The sequence below is a fragment of the Daphnia pulicaria genome, chromosome 7 (assembly GCF_021234035.1).
Source record: "Daphnia pulicaria isolate SC F1-1A chromosome 7, SC_F0-13Bv2, whole genome shotgun sequence".
NCBI classification, from domain to species: domain Eukaryota; kingdom Metazoa; phylum Arthropoda; class Branchiopoda; order Diplostraca; family Daphniidae; genus Daphnia; species Daphnia pulicaria.
Genome location: NC_060919.1, coordinates 4,106,627 through 4,128,629, shown reverse-complemented (window position 1 = coordinate 4,128,629; position 22,003 = coordinate 4,106,627). Strand labels below are relative to the sequence as shown.

General features: G+C 40.2%; 6 protein-coding genes and 2 long non-coding RNA genes across 10 annotated transcripts; 4 read left to right on the top strand and 4 right to left on the bottom strand.

The window, feature by feature from the left end:
• The first annotated feature begins 4,298 nt into the window (after positions 1–4,298).
• Positions 4,299–5,067, top strand: LOC124350382. The gene is made up of 3 exons (XR_006920868.1): positions 4,299–4,387; positions 4,496–4,800; positions 4,866–5,067. It is a non-coding gene; the product is annotated as an uncharacterized LOC124350382 (long non-coding RNA).
• Positions 5,068–5,782: 715 nt separating this feature from the next.
• On the bottom strand, positions 5,783–8,351 carry LOC124350410. The gene is made up of 3 exons (XR_006920916.1): positions 8,264–8,351; positions 7,840–8,198; positions 5,783–6,207 (listed from the first exon to the last, which is right to left on the bottom strand). It is a non-coding gene; the product is annotated as an uncharacterized LOC124350410 (long non-coding RNA).
• Positions 8,352–8,353: 2 nt separating this feature from the next.
• Positions 8,354–9,857, bottom strand: LOC124350172 (repetitive proline-rich cell wall protein-like). 3 transcript variants are annotated; one of them, XR_006920417.1, is made up of 3 exons: positions 9,339–9,585; positions 9,177–9,255; positions 8,354–9,068 (listed from the first exon to the last, which is right to left on the bottom strand). XR_006920417.1 is itself a non-coding variant. In XM_046801216.1 (2 exons), the coding sequence occupies exons 1-2, from the start codon at positions 9,855–9,857 to the stop codon at positions 8,784–8,786; spliced, it is 324 nt and encodes a 107-aa protein (XP_046657172.1). In that variant the 3' UTR covers positions 8,354–8,783. The 3 variants fall into 3 exon arrangements, 2 of the variants coding, with proteins under 2 accessions (XP_046657172.1, XP_046657171.1); XM_046801216.1 differs by lacking the exons at positions 9,177–9,255; positions 9,339–9,585 and adding an exon at positions 9,819–9,857; XM_046801215.1 differs by having other exon boundaries at positions 9,177–9,676.
• LOC124350107 (repetitive proline-rich cell wall protein-like) lies at positions 9,725–10,503 on the top strand. Its single transcript, XM_046801119.1, has 2 exons — positions 9,725–10,000; positions 10,091–10,503. The coding sequence occupies exons 1-2, from the start codon at positions 9,875–9,877 to the stop codon at positions 10,427–10,429; spliced, it is 465 nt and encodes a 154-aa protein (XP_046657075.1). The 5' UTR covers positions 9,725–9,874; the 3' UTR covers positions 10,430–10,503.
• A 602-nt stretch (positions 10,504–11,105) lies between these two features.
• Positions 11,106–17,262, bottom strand: LOC124350193. The gene is made up of 17 exons (XM_046801237.1): positions 16,650–17,262; positions 16,198–16,555; positions 16,109–16,137; positions 15,732–16,046; positions 15,530–15,672; positions 15,313–15,458; positions 15,147–15,251; positions 12,904–12,972; positions 12,765–12,840; positions 12,577–12,700; positions 12,378–12,519; positions 12,133–12,289; positions 11,859–12,070; positions 11,641–11,792; positions 11,453–11,569; positions 11,254–11,390; positions 11,106–11,192 (listed from the first exon to the last, which is right to left on the bottom strand). Exons 1-17 carry the CDS (start codon positions 16,806–16,808, stop codon positions 11,159–11,161), a joined length of 2,475 nt encoding a protein of 824 aa, XP_046657193.1. The 5' UTR covers positions 16,809–17,262; the 3' UTR covers positions 11,106–11,158.
• LOC124349873 (methionine aminopeptidase 1D, chloroplastic/mitochondrial-like) lies at positions 13,361–15,251 on the top strand. The gene is made up of 7 exons (XM_046800791.1): positions 13,361–13,616; positions 13,679–13,910; positions 13,997–14,132; positions 14,197–14,252; positions 14,333–14,483; positions 14,574–14,684; positions 14,738–15,251. Exons 1-7 carry the CDS (start codon positions 13,513–13,515, stop codon positions 14,926–14,928), a joined length of 981 nt encoding a protein of 326 aa, XP_046656747.1. The 5' UTR covers positions 13,361–13,512; the 3' UTR covers positions 14,929–15,251.
• A 121-nt stretch (positions 17,263–17,383) lies between the features above and the next one.
• Positions 17,384–19,493, top strand: LOC124349704 (gamma-butyrobetaine dioxygenase-like). Its single transcript, XM_046800499.1, has 10 exons — positions 17,384–17,539; positions 17,600–17,739; positions 17,844–18,025; positions 18,099–18,301; positions 18,364–18,392; positions 18,476–18,608; positions 18,680–18,732; positions 18,806–18,958; positions 19,018–19,155; positions 19,218–19,493. Exons 1-10 carry the CDS (start codon positions 17,446–17,448, stop codon positions 19,419–19,421), a joined length of 1,329 nt encoding a protein of 442 aa, XP_046656455.1. The 5' UTR covers positions 17,384–17,445; the 3' UTR covers positions 19,422–19,493.
• LOC124349757 (uncharacterized oxidoreductase YjmC-like) lies at positions 19,445–21,893 on the bottom strand. The gene is made up of 10 exons (XM_046800585.1): positions 21,691–21,893; positions 21,019–21,255; positions 20,771–20,959; positions 20,639–20,700; positions 20,522–20,575; positions 20,366–20,464; positions 20,109–20,301; positions 19,891–20,045; positions 19,711–19,821; positions 19,445–19,644 (listed from the first exon to the last, which is right to left on the bottom strand). Exons 1-10 carry the CDS (start codon positions 21,749–21,751, stop codon positions 19,594–19,596), a joined length of 1,212 nt encoding a protein of 403 aa, XP_046656541.1. The 5' UTR covers positions 21,752–21,893; the 3' UTR covers positions 19,445–19,593.
• Positions 21,894–22,003: the final 110 nt, after the last annotated feature.

The window sequence follows — 22,003 nt, the reverse complement described above, 5'->3', positions numbered from 1 at the left end:
GGCTTAAAAGGTGGGTCAGGGGGAGAAAAAGTCGTATAAAAGGAGAGAGAAAAGGCGATCAGACATCAGAAAAAAAAGCTGGAAGCCTTCATGAAGATAATGGCGCAATTCATGGACATCCTGAGTGCATGCACCAACAACCAACACCTAAGAACCCTCGCCGGAGCAGCCAAAGCTCTGTTGACACACGAAAGCAGTGACAACAGCGACAGCAGCAAAGACGACCAAAGCAGCGACAGCGACGATGTCGAGGAAGAGGAAATTACACCTGCTCCCTTCACTACAGGAATCCAGAAAACACCAGAAAAGAAGAAAAAGAACAAAAAGAAAAAAAAGAACAAAAGAAAGAAAGAAGACGACCCCGTTGCAGTTAGCACCGCCAGTGTACAAACCAGCCAGTCAAAAGACGCCACATGATGACCAGATCTACAGCATTCTCTTTTAACAACCCCAAGACTCAAATCCGGATACTCCAATGGAATGCAAGGTCCCTTAACTCAAACGGAACCGAGTTCGTAAAGTTTTTATCTGAAATGACATCCCCTCCAAATATTATTTGCATTCAAGAGACGTGGCTAGACGAGTCTAAAGAGTTCGAAATTGACGGCTTCGATCACATCAGAGCGGACAGAAGAGACAGGATTGGAGGAGGAGTAGCGACTTTTGTCGCCATCGGCACCCCCTTCAGACAGATTGATCTGCCGCCATCCACACTAGAAGTAGTCGCAGTAGAGGTTTTCACCGACGGAAAAAGCATCTCCATTTGCAATATCTACCACTCAAGTCAGGAGAACGATGTGCAAGTTTTTGAAAATATCCTCAGAGATTTACCCCCAGACTCCACTCCTTTTCTGTGCGGAGACTTCAACAGCCACCACGAAATGTGGGGAGGAAAGAAAAACGACCACAAAGGGCTCAGTCTTGTATCTTTCATCGAAGAAAACGGGCTAGTTGCACTTAACGACGGGAACATAACGTACAGATCCAGTTCAGGAGCATCCTCCGTCCTAGACTTGACCATAACAACGCCAGATATTGCTACAAAGTGTAGTTGGTCGGTCGTATCTGAATCAACGTTCGGCAGCGATCACCACCCAGTAATGACAAACATCGCCATACCGGTCCCCGTGGAGCGCATCAACAACTCTAGGTGGAATTTTAAAAAAGCTGACTGGGTCGGCTTTGCTCAAACGTGCGCAGACTTATCCTACATGGACCTCTTCTCCACCGATATTGATGTTTTCAATGACAATGTGACTCACGCCATCATCCTAGCAGCCAGCAACCACATCCCAGTCGTGCGACAAGGTCACCACAAGCCGGGCGTCCCATGGTGGAATGCAGCGTGTGCAGACGCCATCAAAGAAAAAGAAAAGGCCTGGGTGAGAGCAAACGCATCAAGAAATCCAGACGACTACAAAATATACAGCACTTTACGTAACAAAAGCCGATCGGTGATGCGAAACACGAAGAAAGAGCACTGGCGAGCTCACTGTAGCACAATAAACAAGAACACAACGTCCCGTGATCTCTGGGAAAAAACCAACCAAATGCTGGGGCGAAACAACAAAACAAAACCGATCTCGGTGCTACTCGAAAAAAATGGGGCGTGTGTTACGGAGTCATCAGCAAAAGCCAACCTATTTGCAAAACACTACAAAGCAGTAAGCAGTGACACCAACCTTTCAGAGTCCTTTCTCCAACACCGCCGAATCTCCGAACAGTCCATGGAAGATGGTGAAGCGGACGAGCCGGACGGACGGATAGGAGACGCGGAAATGAATGCAGATTTCTCAATGCAAGAGCTGACGACCGCCCTAAAAGAAGCAAAAGATACAGCAGTGGGATGCGACCGAATATCTTTATCAATGCTACGCCACTTACCGGATACAGCACTACGTACGCTACTGGCCCTGTACAACGAGTCCTGGAAACAAGGCACGCTACCGAAAGGATGGAAGCACTCGCTGATCATCCCCTTGTTGAAGCCAAACAAAACTGCATCGAAACCGGAGTCATACCGGCCGATCTCGCTTACCCCGGTGCCATGCAAGGTCCTAGAGAGAATGATTAAGATCAGACTCTCTTGGTACCTTGAGAAAAATCTCCTCCTCGCCCCAAATCAAAGTGGTTTCCGACGAAACAGAGGGACTATGGACAATTTAGTGAGGCTCGAAAACTCGGTCCAATCAGCCCTAAACAACAAAGGATATGTGATGGCAGTCACGCTCGATCTTGAAAAAGCCTACGACATGATCTGGATAAAAGGACTAATTTACAAGCTCAAAAAACTCGGCATAAGAGGGAACATGCTCAAGTGGATTACCTCCTTTTTGGTCGGTCGGACAGCACAAGTATCGTTAAATGGAACTCGGTCCGAGCTCTTCTCCTGCCTAAACGGCACACCACAAGGAAGTGTCATCAGCCCGTTATTGTTCATTATCCTCATTAACGACATTGCCAAGAAACGCCGCTCCTGTATGTCGGGAATGTACGCCGATGACATCTTCATCTGGCAGAAGCACCGAAACTTAAACTTCCTGAGAAAGAAAGTAGAAAAGGACACACAAGATGTTATCGTCGAGCTCAGACTATGGGGCTTCCTAGTTTCGGCAGCAAAAACCGGAGCAATAGTTTTTTCCAAGCGGAACATACCCGAAAATTTGAGCATCACAGTAGACGGAGCTAGCATCCAAGTGCAAAAGTCAATCAAACTACTGGGCATGACACTCGACAGCAAACTAAATTGGTGCAAACAAATAGACGACGTCGTCAGCAAGTGCTCAAAAGTTTTAAATTTACTACGCCTCATTTCTGGAACGAAATGGGGCGCACACGCAAAGCCCATGCTACAAATCTACCAGGCCCTGATCCGCTCAAAACTCGACTATGGAGGAGAACTCATCGAGTCCGCCTCTATCACAGCAAAGAAAAAACTGGACAAAATCCAAGCACAAGCGCTGAGAACAGTGGTGGGTGCGCCAAGGGACACTGCAACAGAAGCCCTGCTACGAGAGACGGGCGAAATGCCCTTGCACCTTAGGAGAAATCTCGCCAGCGTCAAACATTATTTAAGGTGCTACGAGGTGAAGTCTGACCTGCTAGCAGAAAAAGAAGAGTGGTTCAAAAACGCCAAGCAGTGTTTTCTCTCCAGAGTCGAGTCCGTGACAAACACCTTGGACCATCATCCGAAATCAGCCGAGAAATTATCCATCAGCAAGCACCCGCCATGGCAGGCTCTGCTTCCAGAAGTTACGACGTACACACCAAACGACCTGAAATGGCAAAATGTGGTCCACATTTACACAGACGCAGCAAAATCAAAAGACGGGCGATGTGCTGTTGCCTTTGTGGTACCAGAAAAAGTCATCGTTGAACAGAAGCGTCTGGTGGACGGTTTGGCGACAGCAAAGTGCGAACTCGTAGCAATACACCTGGCAGTAAAGTGGGCAGAAGCACACGCAACACTAGGGAGCTTTGTTATCCTAACAGACTCAAAAAAGGCATTGCAGATACTCAACTCAAGTAGTGAAAACAACAGTGTCAAAACAAGCACCGTGGACACCTGGCGAGCACTCTCCAGAGCTGGCACAACTGTCAGCTTTTCGTGGGTAAAAGGACACAGTGGAATATCCGGTAACGAGCAAGCTGATCGTGCTGCCAAAAATGGGCTGGAACTAAAACCCAGCCTCAGCTGCAGAAGAGACACAAACGACATCCGTGAAAACGTTGAAGACCTCCTCCTGAAAAAATGGCAAGGCCTCTGGGACAAGCCAAAAACGGAATGTGGACGTTTCACCCACAGACACAGTCCAGTCGTGTCAAGAATCGCCTCCCTGTTCGGCCAGTCAAGAAGTGAGCAAGTGTTCTTATCGCAGATTCGCCTCGATATGCTGCCGCTAAACTATCGTCTGTTCAAACGAAAAAAAAAAAAACATCCGACCGGTCTCTGCAGCAACTGCGACGCCGAAGAAAAAGAAAATGTCGAACACGTACTGCTGGCCTGCCCGGCGTACGCAAAGAAGCGAGAAGAAATGGTGAACGTAGTGAGCGAAAACACTCCCACACTGCAAGAGCTGCTTAATTTCAACGACGAGGTAACTCTCAAAGCCGCTTTGGACTTCTTTAATGCCATAGGCATCAAAGCCCGACTCGGTTTCTAGCAAGAGAAACCAAAAACCTAAAGCCGGTGCCCAGCATTCTCCCTAAAACGCATGTGCAAGTGGCGTAAATAGGCCTGCCGGCCTGAAAACGTCAATCCCCATCTCCAAAAAAAAAAACCGATCAGACATCAGTAGAGAGAGCGTCTCCGACACGGCAACAACTGCAGCGCACTACAGGTCACCAAATGCCTTCTTCATCGTATTACATCAGTTCGCAATCATGGGTAAATATTCGTTTTTATTTCCAGTCGTGAATAAATTCTAACTTGTTTCTAGTTGTGTGTAAGACCCGTTGAATTAGTAAATTAATTTTCAAATTGTTAATTGTATAGTCAACTATGGCGTTGTGGTGCTGTCGGGTGTTGTATCGTTGATGGCTGCGTCGACCACAGGTGTACTGATGTCTTCTGGGTATGGTGGATACCAAGCAACAGCACCGAAAGAAGACTACACCACGTGACCGCCTCACTACAAAAAAAAGGTTAACGTACGCAACACCTACTTACTACACCGAGGCCCCCAACTAGTACACCACCGAGGCTTCAGAGTATTACACGAAAACTTATGCTGCCCCGAGCTACTACATCGAAGCCACCAAGTATTACTCTGCCCAGAGAAATATCACCAAAGCGCTTGAGTATTACATTACAACTTACGCTGCTCCAGCTTACTATAAAGTTATAAGTACTATTCTGTTCCCAGGTACTATACCGAGGCTCAAGTTCATTACACCACTAAAGCTGTCGAATACTACACCGAAGCGCCCAAGTACTACAATGCAACATACACTGCCCCAGCTTAGTACACCGAGGCAGCGGAGTACTACTACACCACCACCACCGAGGCAGCGGAGTACTACTACACCACCACCACCGAGGCAGCGGAGTACTACTACACCACCACCACCGAGGCAGCGGAGTACTACTACACCACCACCACCGAGGCAGCGGAGTACTACTACACCACCACCACCGAGGCAGCGGAGTACTACTACACCACCACCACCGAGGCAGCGGAGTACTACTACACCACCACCACCGAGGCAGCGGAGTACTACTACACCACCACCACCGAGGCAGCGGAGTACTACTACACCACCACCACCGAGGCACCGGAGTACTACTACACCACCACCGAGGCACCGGAGTACTACACAACTACTTACGCTACTCCGAATTACTACACCGAAGCACTACTCTACCCAGAGTTACTACACTACTAAAGCTTCTGAATATTATACCACAACCAACGCTTCCCCAACTTACTACGAGAAGGCTCCTTAGTACTAGAGTCGAAATATCTATTTGTTAATCATTTAAATTCGTCGGTTATTTTCATGGTTACTAGTGACTGTGAATTGATTGTTGATCTTAACGAGAAAATAAAAAAGACTAAAGAATAAGACTTTTATTAATACCTACCTTGTCGATATTGCGACAGGCGTTTTTATTTGTGTTGACTGTTTTGAGGCCAATATGTCGTGTTGTGATTACAAGATATAGGTAAATGGCTGATAGATTTTATAAATAAGGAAGACTTTGAATTTGTAATTGATACAATTCTTAAACAAGACTTGTTATAAATTAAAAGACAATCAACAAAAAACTTATAAAAGGAATTGCTTTATTGTCCCAACTCCAGCCACAATTCCACCACCTTTTACAATACATACACTTCAGTTAACCTGTTGGCTGCCACGCCATACAACCCGTAGGTTGTTCTTTACTCTCTACGCGCCATGTCTGAAGGATCCATGACCAAGGTGGGGCTTGTCATTGCTGACAAGTCACCGCATCGACAAGGGGGAACTATGGTGCATTGCCTAATAGGCTTGCCTTGCGGCAAATTTTGGGCTTGGCGACATTCCGACCCCGCGACCCCGCGGCCCGTGCAAAGGAGCAAGGGGAGAACAAAGGCGTGGCAGACAACGGGTTAACTAACACAAACACAAATATTACCAACAACAAATGATGATCCGCGCTGACATTTTGGAGATAACGGAGATGTTTAAGTGTCCATCTTCTCGACGTCTCCTCTGCATTACCTGAATAAAGACATACAAGTTGTTATTAAGTTACATGTAGGTAGCTACATTGATCTGTTTTTTTTTGCTCAAAACTTTACAGGCGCATGAATTTTTTGCTTAGAATTAGCTTTCAATATTAAGGACTGTACACAGAACAAAGCTCACTTGCTACTTTTATGAAAAAATTTCCGGAAGTAAACCGGAAGTAACCACAGCGCCTCAACCACTGAGCTGTCATCAAATTAAACCACATATTCGTGATCTCCATGAAATTTGGGGTCGATTAGTTGTGATTTAAACGAAATCCAAAATTTGGCCGAAATCGAGAATTTTCCTGAACTATAGTTCAGGAAAATTTTCAAAACCGGAAGTACGAAAACGTACAAAAAAATACATGAACTTTACCACAAATTGGACGAGGATCACGAATTTGTGGTTCTTTTGTGCGTCGAATGAATATTTACTGAACTACTGACTGAAATCAGAAAACCGGAAGTAGAAAAAAAAAACACATTTTTAATAATCTAACAAGTGAGCTTTATTGGGGGGAATAGTTATCGTCAGTTTTCACTAAAAAATTTCCACACAACAGCTGCCCATAAATGTTTAAAGAGATTTGAAAGTAACTGAAACTGACTGTTTTGACAGCTGACAATTATCGAAAAGCCATCTAACGTTAGAAAAAGAAATGTCTAAGTAACACTTCGTTTGTGCCATGGCCTACTATAGTCACGGCCCATCATCGTACGCTTCTGTGTGGGACCAATTTTGGGTTCCCTGCCCCTTTCCTGTTGCCATAGTACATAGCCAGAGGGTCGTAAGTATCGGTTTTTGTTCCACGTTTCCGCAGATTCTGTGTCTGGCTTGCATAGTGCTATGGTCAGAGTCGATCGAAAGCAAGCGATTGACAGTCTAGTGGGTATAGCGGTGGATTCCCATGAGAGAAGTGTTAGGTTCAAATCTATGCAAGTCATAATCAATTTTCATAATTTTTCCTTGATTTTCTATATTTTTAAAGCAAATTAGATGGAATGCCTAGATTGTGTAAAAAATGCGAGTTTTTTCACATTATTTTCAACAAAATCTGAATTTGCTTTTTTTTCTAAGTCCTTGCCAAAGAAAACAAATTCAGATTCTTTGGCAAGGACTTAGAAAAAAAAGCAAATTCAGATTTTGTTGAAAATAATGTGAAAAAACTCGCATTTTTTACACAATCTAGGCATTCCATCTAATTTGCTTTAAAAATATAGAAAAAACAAGGAAAAATTATGAAAATTGATTATGACTTGCATAGATTTGAACCTAACACTTCTCTCGTGGGAATCCACCGCTATACCCACTAGACTGTCAATCGCTTGCTTTCGATCGACTCTGACCATAGCACTATGCAAGCCAGACACAGAATCTGCGGAAACGTGGAACAAAAACCGATACTTACGACCCTCTGGCTATGTACTATGGCAACAGGAAAGGGGCAGGGAACCCAAAATTGGTCCCACACAGAAGCGTACGATGATGGGCCGTGACTATAGTAGGCCATGGTTTGTGCGCAAGAAGGGCCTGATTTTGGAATTATTACCCAGACAAGAGAGTTTAACGCAAATAGATTACTAGTAGATAATCAACGAAAATAAGTCAATTTTCCGGTACCTGTCCATAATCCCGTTGTGAGTGACTGCAGGTGTGTCACAGCAACTGAAGTGAACTAACTCGCCAGTGAAGCAACAAAGAAGCACTGAAGCAGTGAAGCTGGGTGAGCGTAGGGAGCGTACGTCTTGAAGATAAGGATGGAGCAGAACGTTGGTGGAAGCCCTCTTCTGTCATGGACAAAATCCAGCATTCAATTGCTCAAGGATGTTCGTGGGGATCTTGCATGCTCTATAAAAAAAAATGTGTTGCAATGAAATTATAAAAATTAAAAAAGGATATTAATCTTTTCTAAGAAGCACACTGCAATGTTCATTATGAAAAACCGCCAACAGCATTACTCCTCAGGTGGGATAAATTTCCTGACGATAAAGAAATTGACATGAAGTATTGCAGTAGCGTAGTGAAAGGTGATATTGATGCTTACCTTTATCATTTGGGTGATGATTTAGTAAGGCATTTGGCAGTAGTGTGGTTGGTGTGGTAGCAGTAGTGGGAAAATACCTATTATCTCCTCACATTTGTATTCCACTCAACACAATCAACACGCCATCTTATTGACACGTCTCAAAACTCAGTAGTTGAAGGACTGGTCTTAACATAATACTCAGAACTTTAAAAGCGCATTTTAGTTCTCTAAAACCTAGCATTCAATCCTGAGAACCTGCTGGACAGATAACAATGCTCACTCGCTAGTTGCTAGTTTCATGCAAATTTTCGTGTCATGCTTGAATCAGCTGATGACGAAGCCACCTTGCGGTAAAACTCTCAACATTCATAAACGATTTTAATTGGCGCCGATTGATTTGTAAAGATAACAGTGTTCATGGTTATAGTAATAAATAAGAAATGTACATTTATGTCCAAAAATGAAACATATACTTCAGATAACGATTGAACAATTTGGCAAGTGTGACCTAATTGTACAATTTTAAATGAATTTTTTGTCAATGCGAAGGAGCTAGGGCCATGTAAGCTAAAGCTTTGTAAGCAGGAGGGGAGTAAGACGGAGGTGAGTATACTGAGTAAGCAGGAGAAGAATATGCTGGAGGTGAATAAGCTGGGGCTTTGTACGCCGGAGCCTTGTATATGCCGGTGCGGAATAAGACAGAGCCATCTACGCTGGGGAAAATGTATCCGTAGCTGTATCCGTAGCCTGGATTGCCACAAGCCACCACCACGACGGCAGCCAAGAAGCAAAGGGCGAAGTTCATCATCGCCTTCATCGGCATCTAGTCGTAAAAAATTTTGAAAAAACAAAAACAACAAATGGAAAATCAAATTTATGTAATTGACAGAAGGTGAAACAAGATCCGAATCGGAAGACGAGGAGTACTTACTTTACTTCTGTATTTCATGGCGTCAGTTTCAGTTAATTTCATTTCACACGTATTTAAAGACATTCATCATCGGAAGTATCTATGGGATAAATTTGGGTGATAACTGAAGGTCATGAATATTTAGTTTATTTTGACGACAGCTCATAAGGCGCTATCGCTTACTTCCGGTATACTTCCGTGATATCCTTTGTAGAATACTTCCGAGACAATTAAAGGGTTATAAGGATGGGTTAGGTTATGAAAACTATTCGACTAGTTCGATGTCACATTTCTTTAATTATCTTTCTTTTCAAACCATCCGAGTGATCATTAAAACGATAAAAGCAAAAATTCAAAATGCCAGCCCTAGCCAATTGACAGCGCATTTGCTATTTCTCAGACACTCATTTCAAACTTTCAGAGGTGGACGTTAATGAGGATTGATTGACTTATTCTTCTGAAAGCAAAGTTCTTAATTATTACTAGTTATATGCCCACTGTAAAGAGATTAACGGATAGTAGTTAGCTGGAAGAGCAAATGTCAAAATGCCGTAGCTCAGTAGAATAGTTTTTGATTCATACGATCGATTACGGACAAGAGATTCTGCATAGAATACGTCCGGTATACCTATGGGATTCGCCCCAATACTAAAAAACACTTACTGTCGCACTGTCCGACCTTGGATTTCTACTGTTAGCCATATAAAGATGAAGGTAACATGCACACAAGACGGAAGAGTATAAATACTTTGGCTGTCAATCAGTTCCGATATCTCCAACCTGTTGCTCATCCAGCATCTCCTCTCTTTCTTCACATTCGTTTCTTGTCAATTTTCCTGTTAAAGGTAATTATTTATTGGATTATACCATAATGTTTAATAAATTTTTGTGCTTATCTTTAACTGCTCAATTTCGTCGATTTTTTTCCCGAGTAGATGTCGATGATCAATTTCGCCGTTTGCTTCTTGGCTGCCGTTGCGGTGGTGGCTGGTAATCCCGGATACGGATACAAACCAATGGCTCCTGCGTACACACCTCCTGCGTACACACCTCCTGCGTACACTCCGCCGGCATACACACCTCCTGCATACACACCTCCTGCATACAAGCCACCTGCATACACAACTCCTGCATACACACCTCCTGCTTACACACCTCCCGCTTACACTCCTCCTGCGTACACACCTCCTGCGTACACTCCTCCTGCATACACTCCTCCTGCATATTCTCCACCAGCATACAAAGCTCCTTCGTACATGGCTCTAGCTTATTAAGTTCCTGTTAAAAATTGAAGTTTCCTAAAATGCGTCACCGTCTTAAATTATGCTTCCTTTTGGCCATTCCTTAACTACAAAATTTCAACTTAAATTAAATTTGATTCAAAATAAATTAATAATTGATTAAAAAATGTTTTAGTGCCTCATTTCAAAAAATAATTTTTAGTTAAATTACCATTGCAACCTTTCCTTCTCTCGGGGTTCGATACCTACAGTTCGGGTGAGATGTTTCCTGTAAAATTTCTAAATAAGAATTAAACATCGTCGGGTTAAGTGTGCTTCTACAAAGACTACACGAGTGGAAAACAATTCAAATATTTCCTTTTTATTGGCGTTATGACAATCCGTTTCACTAGTTAACAGCACAACGTAGGACATACATATTAAGTGATAAAGAGAGCGCGGTGGAGACGGCGGAGGGCGACCCGGCGACCCCCATCCCTCTTTCAATAGGGAGACGGCGCATCTAGCAGTAAGTCTTAGACACTGCAACACGAGCTCGACATTGACAACTTTTTATCGTCAGATGCGCCATCTCCCAGTTACGTTAATTGTAATAAATTAATAGTAATTGGAATCCGATTTTGCAGTCCCAATCAATCAAGAACGTACTTCAAATATGACCAAATACGCAACTATAAATTGATGTTAGTAAGAATATCTACTAGAAGGGTGCGCTAGAGAAACCTTTTATTCGTGCAACGTTTACAAGAGTTCATAAGAAATTTATTTCGTGGCTGCAAGCCTTTCTAATGTATGCCTAATTAAAAAAAGTTATTTCAGTCATTTTTCATGGCTTATGGCCTTTCAATGAATTTTACCTGTACTCATTTTCTAGCATTTGATATTGCTTGTCCAGGTTTTCAATCCGTTGTTCCTTAGTTGAAGTAGATAGGGTAGAGCGTAGTTCCTCTGCATTGAGGGCCTTTTGTAATTTCTTGTAATCTGATGCTTCTTTCTGTAATGGAAAAGTAAATTATATTGGGTATAATTTGATTAGTCGAACAAGCTCGGACCCACCTGATAGGGAATATTCAAGCGACGCTTTACGTCTAAGCGATAGGCACGATATTCTTCGACATCCGCTAGGTTGGTTGCCTCGAAACGAAGGATTTCATAAACACGCCTTGCTTGTTTCTGAATAGGAATGAATGAATTGGAGCATAACAATTTTAGAGTCAGTTGTGAAACCAAGTTATTTATATTACTTTGTTGATTTTAAGCTCTCGTTGAGCATCTTCCACCATCTCAGCATTAAATCCTTGTTGAAGTTTTTCTTTAGAATAAGACGATAGTTTTTTGCTATTTTGAGCGTCGACAAAATCACGAAGACGAGTGAATTCTTCCGAAGGATCTTCAACTGTTAAAAAATAGACACAAAGCATGAGTAAAAATTCTCCAAACATCTGTTAACACTGATATATACCTGTGATGTCAAGTATGTTGGAATCCTTAAGAAATGAACGATAAATGGTGTTTAGAAGTTCTGCTCCAAGACCTACGCGTTGAAAAGGTGGCAAAACTAAGAACTGGCTGATGCGAGGCCGAGTTTTATTAGGATAAGCAAAATAAAGGTAAACTGTGGCATATCCACACAGAGCATATCGATGACATCCATCACAAGGATATTTTTCGAATCTGCAGAAGATACAGTCTCAAATGAAAAACATCGGATTAGATTAATATCTAAAAGTTATTACATTAAGTAAAAGCGCCAGCGGTCATCATCAACGTCGATAAAGCTAGCTGCATCCACATACCACAAGAGGAAAGTTTGCAATCGCTCGTGGTATGATCGAAAACTAGGTTCTTCTATCGTACAACTATACAATTCAAAATTCTTTTCTGCGGCCGAACCTGGAAAATTAACAAATAATGAATGGGATTGAGATGACCCAAAGTATCTACAAAATCTGTCAACCTTTGTAATCTGTAGTATTAGTACCTTTGTTTATAGAGTATGTTGAAAGAAGTTCACCAGGAGGTTTGAAGCTTTGTTCTTTGTTTAGGGTTACGAGAAAGTCATCAAGGTTAGTCATGTAACCTGGTGGAAGTTTAGGAGTGATGGCTCCCATTACATCATCAGCCTAATAATGTAAAGTAGTTCAAATACATCACACAATTCAAATAAAAAGGGGACTCACTGTAGCTCCTTCAAATTGCTTGGGGTCAACTTTTTTACTGTAATTCATTCCAAGGTATGTGTTTAGTTTTCCTGCAGTGTAGTACAAGCTAATTTTGAGGTTCTGGTAACCAAATATGCTTTCACTTTGGGGAAACAAAATAATTTATAATTGATTAAATGATTCTCAATGTTTTTACTTGGACATACTTTTCTCCAAAGATTTGATGAGACATTTCTGGTTTGAAGGTAGTTTCATCATTATCAACATCAGAAGGTTCTCGAACTGTATAAATAAAAAAAATTGCATGATTCAGTAAAAGCTTTAGCAATAAATTAAATTCCTTACCTAACTTAAAATCTAGAGCTTCGTTCGAATCGATGATGAATGACTGAAGTACATTTTTTTTGTAAGAACCTAGCAACGTAAAAAGAAAAGTTAGCAAGCCTTGGTGTAATCGTGGTGTAAATGTTGGAAGTTGTTTTGTAATATTCTAAAACAAATTCCTATGAAATGCATTACCTTCCATTTCAATATGAATAGTTAATATAAATTAAGCTGCACTATGACTTAACAAGTGCTAATAATAATTTGCTACTTTCTAAAATGCACAGGCGGGCGGCATGCAACTTTTGACGAACTAAATCACTGAAAACGGTTGTTGGAGGGATTGGCAACCGATTTGGAGATCCATGTTCCCTAGCCCAAACAACTTAAAAGAAGAAGGAGGTTGCAGAAACCCTAATGCAATGATAGTAAAAATTGCACACAGTAGATGGCGATAGCTCTTTTTCCCGCGTTATATGTAGCAGACAAAAATCTTTTGTGAAATGTCAACAAAGCCTGAGTTTTCGTCTGCTTAACACTCAGTCAAATTCGATTTTATAGAACAAAATTAACAAATTATTCAAATACTAGCCTAAAGACTTTCTTACTTAAATAAGTTTTTTGTCAGACATGCTATTTAAAAGACTATGGGCTACTTTACTTGGTAGCACACTCTCATCGTCACAAAACCTTATGCAAATCAAACGGAATATAAGAAATATCTCCTGGTTCAAGTATTTTTGCTATCTCATTAAAACCTGAGAAATATATAGAAATAATTAAACAATTTTAACAGGAAAAATCAAAATTTCGGAAATTACCAAGTTATAAAGAGACCAGGCCATGTAGTTCTGGAGCCAAGATGTGTTCCATCAAATATTGTGAAGCCACCATACATAAATGATGTAAATGGCACATTCTCTAGTTCTGCTCAACCAGAGATCAAATCCAGCACACAGATAGAATGCATGAGGGCATCCTGTAACCTTGCAAAAAATACCCTGAGGTACGCAAAAGAGCTGGTTAAGGTAAAAAATGTATTAAGAATTGCCGAATTGGTAACATGGCATGATTGAAACAGAAATATATCTAAACAGTATGTTTGGATTTACAGGTTGGAACTACAACTGAGGAAATTGACAAAAGTGTGTATGAGTTTATTATCTCTCACGGAGCTTACCCATCACCTCTACATTATAAGGGATTTCCAAAGTCTGTTTGCACCTCTGTAAACAATGTTGTGTGTCATGGTATGTACTATTTTGGAATTTATATCTATTATTTGCTTTACTTATTGTGCATTTTCCAACTTAGGTTTACCTGATGACAGACCTTTAATTGATGGAGATATTATAAATGTGGATGTCACTGTGAGTTGTAAATTGTTTTTTTGTTTTTTTCCCGTCAATTTGATACGAATAATGAAGATTTATTGAAATTCGTACCATAGGTGTATCTAAACGGTTTCCACGGCGACGTTTCAGAGACTTTCCTAGTTGGTGATGTCGATGAACAAGGAAAGGAATTAGTGGATGTCACCAAAATATGCCTAGATGAAGCTGTGGCAATATGTCATCCGGGGAGACCATATAATAATATCGGTAATCAACATCATTGAAAGTCTGTTTTTTTTTTTCCTCTTGCGCTGATGACAGAACATTGTTGTTAACCATTCTGTCCAACTATTAAAGGCGCAGTCATTGACGCTTGTGCCCGAAAACATGGCTTCCGAGTTGTTCCGGCGTTTACAGGGCACGGAATCGGCTCCTATTTTCATGGAGCTCCAGATATATATCACTTCAGTATGAAGAAACTATGGTTTTTTGGCGCAATTTTTAAATTTTGTTTTCAACAGGGAATCATTTTCCGGGGCAGATGGAAGCAGGCCAAACCTTTACGATCGAACCTGCAATAGCTCAAGGGAGTCATCAATGCATCATACTTGAAGACGGATGGACAGCAATTACATCTGATGGAAGCAGAGCGGCTCAATTTGAACACACTGTGCTCATAACGGAAAATGGCGTTGAAGTGCTCACTTCATAATGTGTTCATACATTCATAGCTCTCTTTACTTTTGAAGAATTTTTTGTTATATATTGACAACAAGGCACTATTTATTTAATTATTTTCGTAAAGCAAAGCATTTCGCTCATAAAAAAGCATAGATTTAATTGATACAAAATATGAGTGATAAAGAGAGAAAATAGAAGTGGGAATTCATTCCTTCAATGCGACACTGTTGAGGGGCTGGAGTAAATCACCTACGCTTGGATTTGTGTTGTTGCTTGCCTGCTGTAGTTGCATACGGACTTCAAATACTTCTTGAATGGCGTTTCGGAAACAGACGAAGTTGTAGTCGATCAATCCTTATGCAATAAACAAAAATGTTTGCATAACATACCATTGTATTTAAAACAAATGAATTACCTTGCCGAGCAAAATGATCTTCTCTTAAAATGCAGACTAAAGCCAAAAAACGGTTTACTTCTCGTAAGTAAAGGATTGTTGAATTATTTAGTTTAATAAGACTGAGACTTTGATGATCAAAAGCGGCGCCATCAGCTTCTTTAGTTCTGCGGAAATCAAATGCATGTTGATGAGTAAATTTAAAAATGTGATTTAACATTTTTTTTAAATATAGTACCCGTAAATGCAAGAGATATCGACTACAACGTCTATCATGTCGCAACATAATTCGTAGCTTTGCATATCTACTGGAGAAGAATCGGTAGCGATATAAATCTTGGAGACAACGTCAAAGAGGAAAGCTTTTTCAATCCCAGAATTCTAACAATCCAAAAGTATTAATTGGGTGAAAATGTAGAAACACTAATTATCATTGTTACCGAAACAAATATGTTGAGCAAGTTCTCTAAAGTAGGTAACTGTGGGATTAGCTTTTGAACCACTTTGCTGAATGCTTCAAAAATACTGTGGTCGTATATTGAAGTCAAGTAGAAGCTCAAATTGACTGAATCAAAACCTTCCTCCATCAGTTCGTCGTTAGCTCTTTGGTGAATATCACGTTGTGCCTCAATTTTGTGGTCATCCGAAAGACCATCAACCTTGTGAATGAAGACTTCAAAGCGAATATTGGGGTTGACTTTGTACGCTCGTGTCACGGTGAGATTTAACTTCATTAAAGCGTCAATATAATCATCCTAAAAATTGAAGTGTAATCTTTAGTTTTCAGAAGTAATTAAGTATTTATCAACAAGTTTACCTGTGCATCAATTACAAAAACAAGGGCACCTATAAAAAATAAAAGTTTGTAATGCATATCCTTTAATTTAACTGAATAAATATACATACCACATCCACCAAATATCATTTCACAATCAAAATTTGGGTCGAAAAAGTCCACTTGTCCTGGAAAGTCCCATATTTGAAATTGCACAAATGATGAATTGGAGATCTCGTCTTTGACTATTTTATTTGTGCTTTCTAAGAAGAGTGTTTCATTTGGTGACATCTTGTGGAAAACCACCTTCTGTATTGATGATTTTCCAGAACGTCTAAGACCCATTAGAAGGATTCTGGGCTTTCCTTCTGGATTAGAATTCAAATTCAAATCATTTTCTCCATCGTATGGTCCATCATTGTAATCCTTGGTGTATGAGCCTACTTCATAGCCCGGACCATAATGATCCTCCTCTTCCTGTTCGTAGGACTGTCAATATTTCAATACGAATATCAGATATAGTTTGAATCGACGCAGTACACAATATCATTCAATCATTCATAAAATATGAATTTAATTTTACCATAAATGTATTCTTAGGTTTCCACAACTGCTGGTTAAGAAAAGATTGTCGCACAAATAACGCCTCTCTTTTTTTTAATTGACTCAGATTACTTCCCAATCTTCTCTCCTTCAAGTTGTGATATCGTCTGCTGACTGCCACTATGCGACTATGGATCATTTTTTTCTTGAACTTTATTATTTACGAGTTAGTGTCGGTGTTTTCAACAGATGGCGAGTTGTTTGGTTAACGATATTCTCAATAGAGGGCCATTCAAACGACAGGATAAACAAGAAAATTTTAAGAGTTTGGGACATGCAAACCGATTTGTTAGTAAACATTATATGGTAGAAATGCTATAATGTATGTTCCGCTCTTACAATTTGGCAACTTTATTTTGGTAGTGTTGGTTTTTCTCGATCAGAGCATGTTTACATTTTGATAAACGAGCAGATTGAGAACGCAGTTAACGAACTCCTAAGCAGAAACTTAACTTGCGCGCGCTGGTTAAAACTGGTTTATTTACGTGTTTGGATTAGTACGCACAATCTCCTTAAACGCAACATAGCAACGAATTTAGCATAAAAAACTGGGAAAGCCCAAGGCACGTTGCACACTGTTGTTATCACTTTGCTTTCTCTCTTCTAAGACGCTCTTTCGCGAGTACTCCCAATTCCCTTGTGGAAGCTATTGGGCAACAACCTTGCGAGATCACGTGATGTAGATTGGGAACGCTTTCCAGCAGGGTCAACCCACGGGTATATATAAAATGGATAGAAATCGTAGAACGTCATAAAGTGTTGTGCGTTTCTTCCTTATGGTAAAAACAAAAATGATGGTTGCAAGTTTTGCTCGTAGTTTGTTTGTCACGGGACGACAAGGAATTTCATCTCTAAGAGCCCATTATCCAAGTAAACTAGACGAAATCTTATCCGTTTGTGAAACTTCATTCATTTCTTTTTAAAATATAGAGCGTCATTATGAAGCATTTAGCTTAAAACACAAAAATAAGGTGAGTATTCTATCGGTTGTCCCTGGAGGTCATCATCAATCTGCAAAAATCATCTTCGACGACAGTCCGTCCACTACGGTCAACTTCAAATACATTTGGGTAAGAGGATACTTTCACCTATGAAACCCTATATGAACGTCGACGGTGATATCTATCATTAAATTTCCGTAAATTTCCCTCATACGTGTTTTATATCTACGTAGCTCAGAGACAATTGTAAATGTTCACGGTGCGTTGATCAATCGACAAAACAAAAATTAATTGATACGCCATCCCTTGATGTAAACATAAGACCCGAGCGATTGAACGTTGACTCTGATGGTCAGTTAGTTGTGGAATGGGCGGAAAATGGACAAAATCATGCCTCCGTTTACGAACCAGAATGGTAGCAACGCGAGCTGTAGCTCTAGTGATGTTTAATGAACTTTAAAGTTAGTTTTCTACTTGCAAACGTTTAGGCTCATGCGCTACAGTCGATGTTTCATTGAAGACAATTTTGCATCACCGGTCGAAGATGAACCAGCAAGTCAACGACCTCCTCTGACCTTGTGGGACCGAACGACCATCTGGAAAAATTTGCCAGAAATATCTTATGCAGAGGTCATGGAGTCGGACAAAGGACTTGCATTATGGTTAGAAATGTTTCATCGATTTGGGACAGGTAAAATTCTATTTTAGAAAATTTTACTTGGAAAAAAATTTTACTTTATGCATCTTTTCCAGCATTGCTACGTGGGGTTCCAACCACAAAAGTAAAAATAAATAAAATAAAATAGCAACTCACCTTACATAAAATGAATTCTTGGACCCCAATTTAACAAATCCTTTCTGACAGGGTAAAATAATTGAAGTAGTTAAACGATTTGCCTACGTCAAGGAAACCTCATACGGAGTTACTTTCGATGTGGTGGCTGAGCCCGATCCAGAGCACTTAGCTTATACAGGAACGCATCTTCATCACCACACAGGTAACAGAGAATTTCTTTAAATGTATCAGCTCTTCTTCTAAATTACGTAATGATTCTTTTTTACATTACAGACATGAATTACCGCGAAAAGAGCCCCGGGATGCAGCTTCTACATTGTTTAAAAGTGAGTATAAAGTTTGAAAGAATTTGACATAAAGGTGTGATATGACAAGAGATTACAAATTGACAATCTTTAGTCCACCGACACCAAGGGTGGTAGTAGTGATCCTGGTGGTATGTCCTTCCTCGTTGACGGATTTCGCGCTGCCAATTGGCTCAAAGAAAATGAACCAGCTGCTTTTCACATTTTGTCGGCAACTCCAGTCCGATTCCAGATCAATGTCAATGGCGTAAGTATTCCAAGTCTCCGCTAGTAAAACAAATCAACGTAAAACAAATTCTTTTCTAGGTCAAATTCTCCCAAACTTGGCCGATAATCTGCACCGACCACGATGGAGAAGTAACCGAGATCCACTACAATAATCGGACTATGGGTCCGCTTCAGGCACCCACACATTTAATAACACCATTTTATCATTCCTATCACGTGAGTGGTTAATTATTATTTTTTTGTTAAGTTCCTGGCTCAATTTTCACGATATCTTTCAGCTCTTAACGGAGAAAATCCGCACGGAGTCGATGCAATTCGCTTTCCATATGGCGCCTGGAGATTTATTGGCTTTTAATAATCGGAGAGTTCTACACGGGCGGACATCATTTGACGAGACTCGCGTGTCTCGTCACTTGGAAGGATGTTACGTTGACATTGATGAAACTATGGCTATTTATGATTCGTTGCGTAATAAGGTTTAAACAAAGAAAAAATTATTAATTAATCACAAGGGGGATAACAAATGTTTAATACAAAATCTTCAACACAAACTATTTAAGTACTCATAACAATTTATAAACTTGCCTTTTAACGTTCTACTTAGCCACTTCGTCAGTATTGCTTTGCTTACCAAACCGGAATTACTCTGAAAGACTATGCGATATGCTTCATCGGCTTAACGTTGAGTTTTTGAGCTAGGCTGGCCTGTTAGGGAAAAAGCATTAATAAAATTTTATTGGATCAAATGGCAACTTGTTGATAGAATATTACCGAAGCCGAAATTTGATTAACATGATAGCGGATCCCTCCTTCGGAATCCACTAATGCAATGTGAGCGCGTTCTGGATCGCCAGCCACCAAGACGGGTTTATTTGGATCGGCCTGCGTGGTATAATCCATACAACCTCAAATGAAAATTCCGCTAGAAATTGAAAGGATTTCTTCACTAACCGGCTCCATGTGTCGAAGGTGAGACATAAGATCGGACAATCTAGTTTCAAAACCCGAAGCGAAGCACTCTGGGTCGACAGCAATAAAACATTGGCCCAAATTAGCTTTGCGCTTAGTGTCCATCCATCTCCTAATGTTAGGTCCATAAGTAGCTCCTAACCATTGAGTAATGAAACATGGATAATCATTAAGTCGATTTTCTTTTTATGTGAGTATACCTGCAGAGATTCCGCAAAAGATTTCAACCAAAGCAGCTAATCCGTATCCCTTGTAACCGGAAGTTTGTTCCGCTCCTCCGAGTGGCATCAAGCAACCTTTCATCGCAACATCTGCGTTGGTTGTAATCTTTCCTTCTTTGTCTATCGCCCATCCTTCTGGAATTGGAAGACCTTTTCTTCGCTGTAACTCGATCTGAGAACAGATATTAGTTTAACATTAAGAACAATCTGTGTGTGAAGTAAATTAGAGGTAAAACCTTTCCAACAGCAACAGTGCAAGTTGCCATATCAAGAACAAATTGATCTCCATTAAGAGCTGGTGCTGCCAAAGTAATAGGATTGGTCCCAAGAGCAGCCTGTTGTAGATGAAAACAAAATTAATTTAATAAAATGTGAGCATATTAGTTTATTACATTTTTTGCACGGGATGGCGCAACTAAGGGAGAAGTACTGGTGAAAGAGAGACCCTTTAAATAAAGAAGAAAAATTAGTAAATAAACGTTATCATTGATATTTTATAAATTCAATACCATGAGTCCTTGGTTTGCTGCCATAATGCTGTACCAGCCCGCAATTCCGTAGTGGTTAGAATCTACGAATCAAAATAAATTTTAAATGTTTAAGATAAGTAACCAACAAAAACACGCAAAATATGAACATACTGTTTGCAGTTACCCATCCAACTCCATGCTTTTTAGCCTTTTCAATAGCCAAATTCATACAAAAGTTACCAACTACGGGGCCAAGACTATTTTGTCCATTTACAAGGGCTGTTGAAAATTTTTCTTTTTCAATTGTTGGGATAGCATTGCCATCACATATTTTAGTCGAGATATCTTGTACATACATTTCTGTAAAATAAAACCAAAATTAATTATGAGCTCTCTCTAGGCTGTTTTATTTTTCATACCCAAACGATTCAATCCATGAGAGTAATGACCCCTATAATCAGCTGCCACAAGTACATCAGCTAAGGCAGATGCATGTTCTGTTTTCACTCCTACACTCACCATGCAATCTGTTGCATATCTCTTAACTTCTGCAACAGGAACAGGGCTGCTGGTGGATTCATCATGGTTTGCCGTCGCACGAACCTCCCGGCTTGTGGATACTTTTCGAAACTGGTCCACATTATTCCCAGCTATACCTGTTTTAAAAAATAATTAGGGGTTAATGTAAACTTGAATCTTCCCATACTAACTGTTTACAAGTTTGAATTCATATTACATTAACACATAACAACCTTAAGTCACTGAAATTTTCGTTCATGAATTTCAAAAATTACCAACACAGATAACAAACTTAAAGCAGTCGTGTTTGTAACTGTACTTGGCGGCATGTAAACGCCACCTACCAATAAACAAATACACTAAGCACTAAAATGCAGAATTGCATTGTGTAAAACGAAAGGACAACAACAAAAGCAGAAATATGCTATTTTTAACCTAGTCTTCGAAATCCTCCATTTACATCTAACAAAACAAGCTAATGATTTCAATAGTCAGAAGGGGAGAGTAAAAAGTAAAAATAAGTCACAATGCGATCAGATACGTAAATGTACGTATCGTATCCAATAAATTACGTTGGATAGTCGAAATTGGTACTGTTTGATGTTTGAACAGAAAATGACGGATGTGAGCCATGATGATTAATGTAGAAAACAAAGGCAACTTGTATGAATAAAAACGACAAACTGGGAGGAAATACCACTAAGATCGACTTGTTATTGAAGAACTTCTTTCTGTCTTCAATTCTGATTTGATTGGCTGTTACCAAGATCATCGTCTGCTTACTAAGAAAATTAGAGACCTCTAACGTTGAATTTTCGAAGTCTGATTATGATATACATGAAAAGGACGCAAAAAATGTTTTTAAAGGAGATCTGAAGGAGAAGT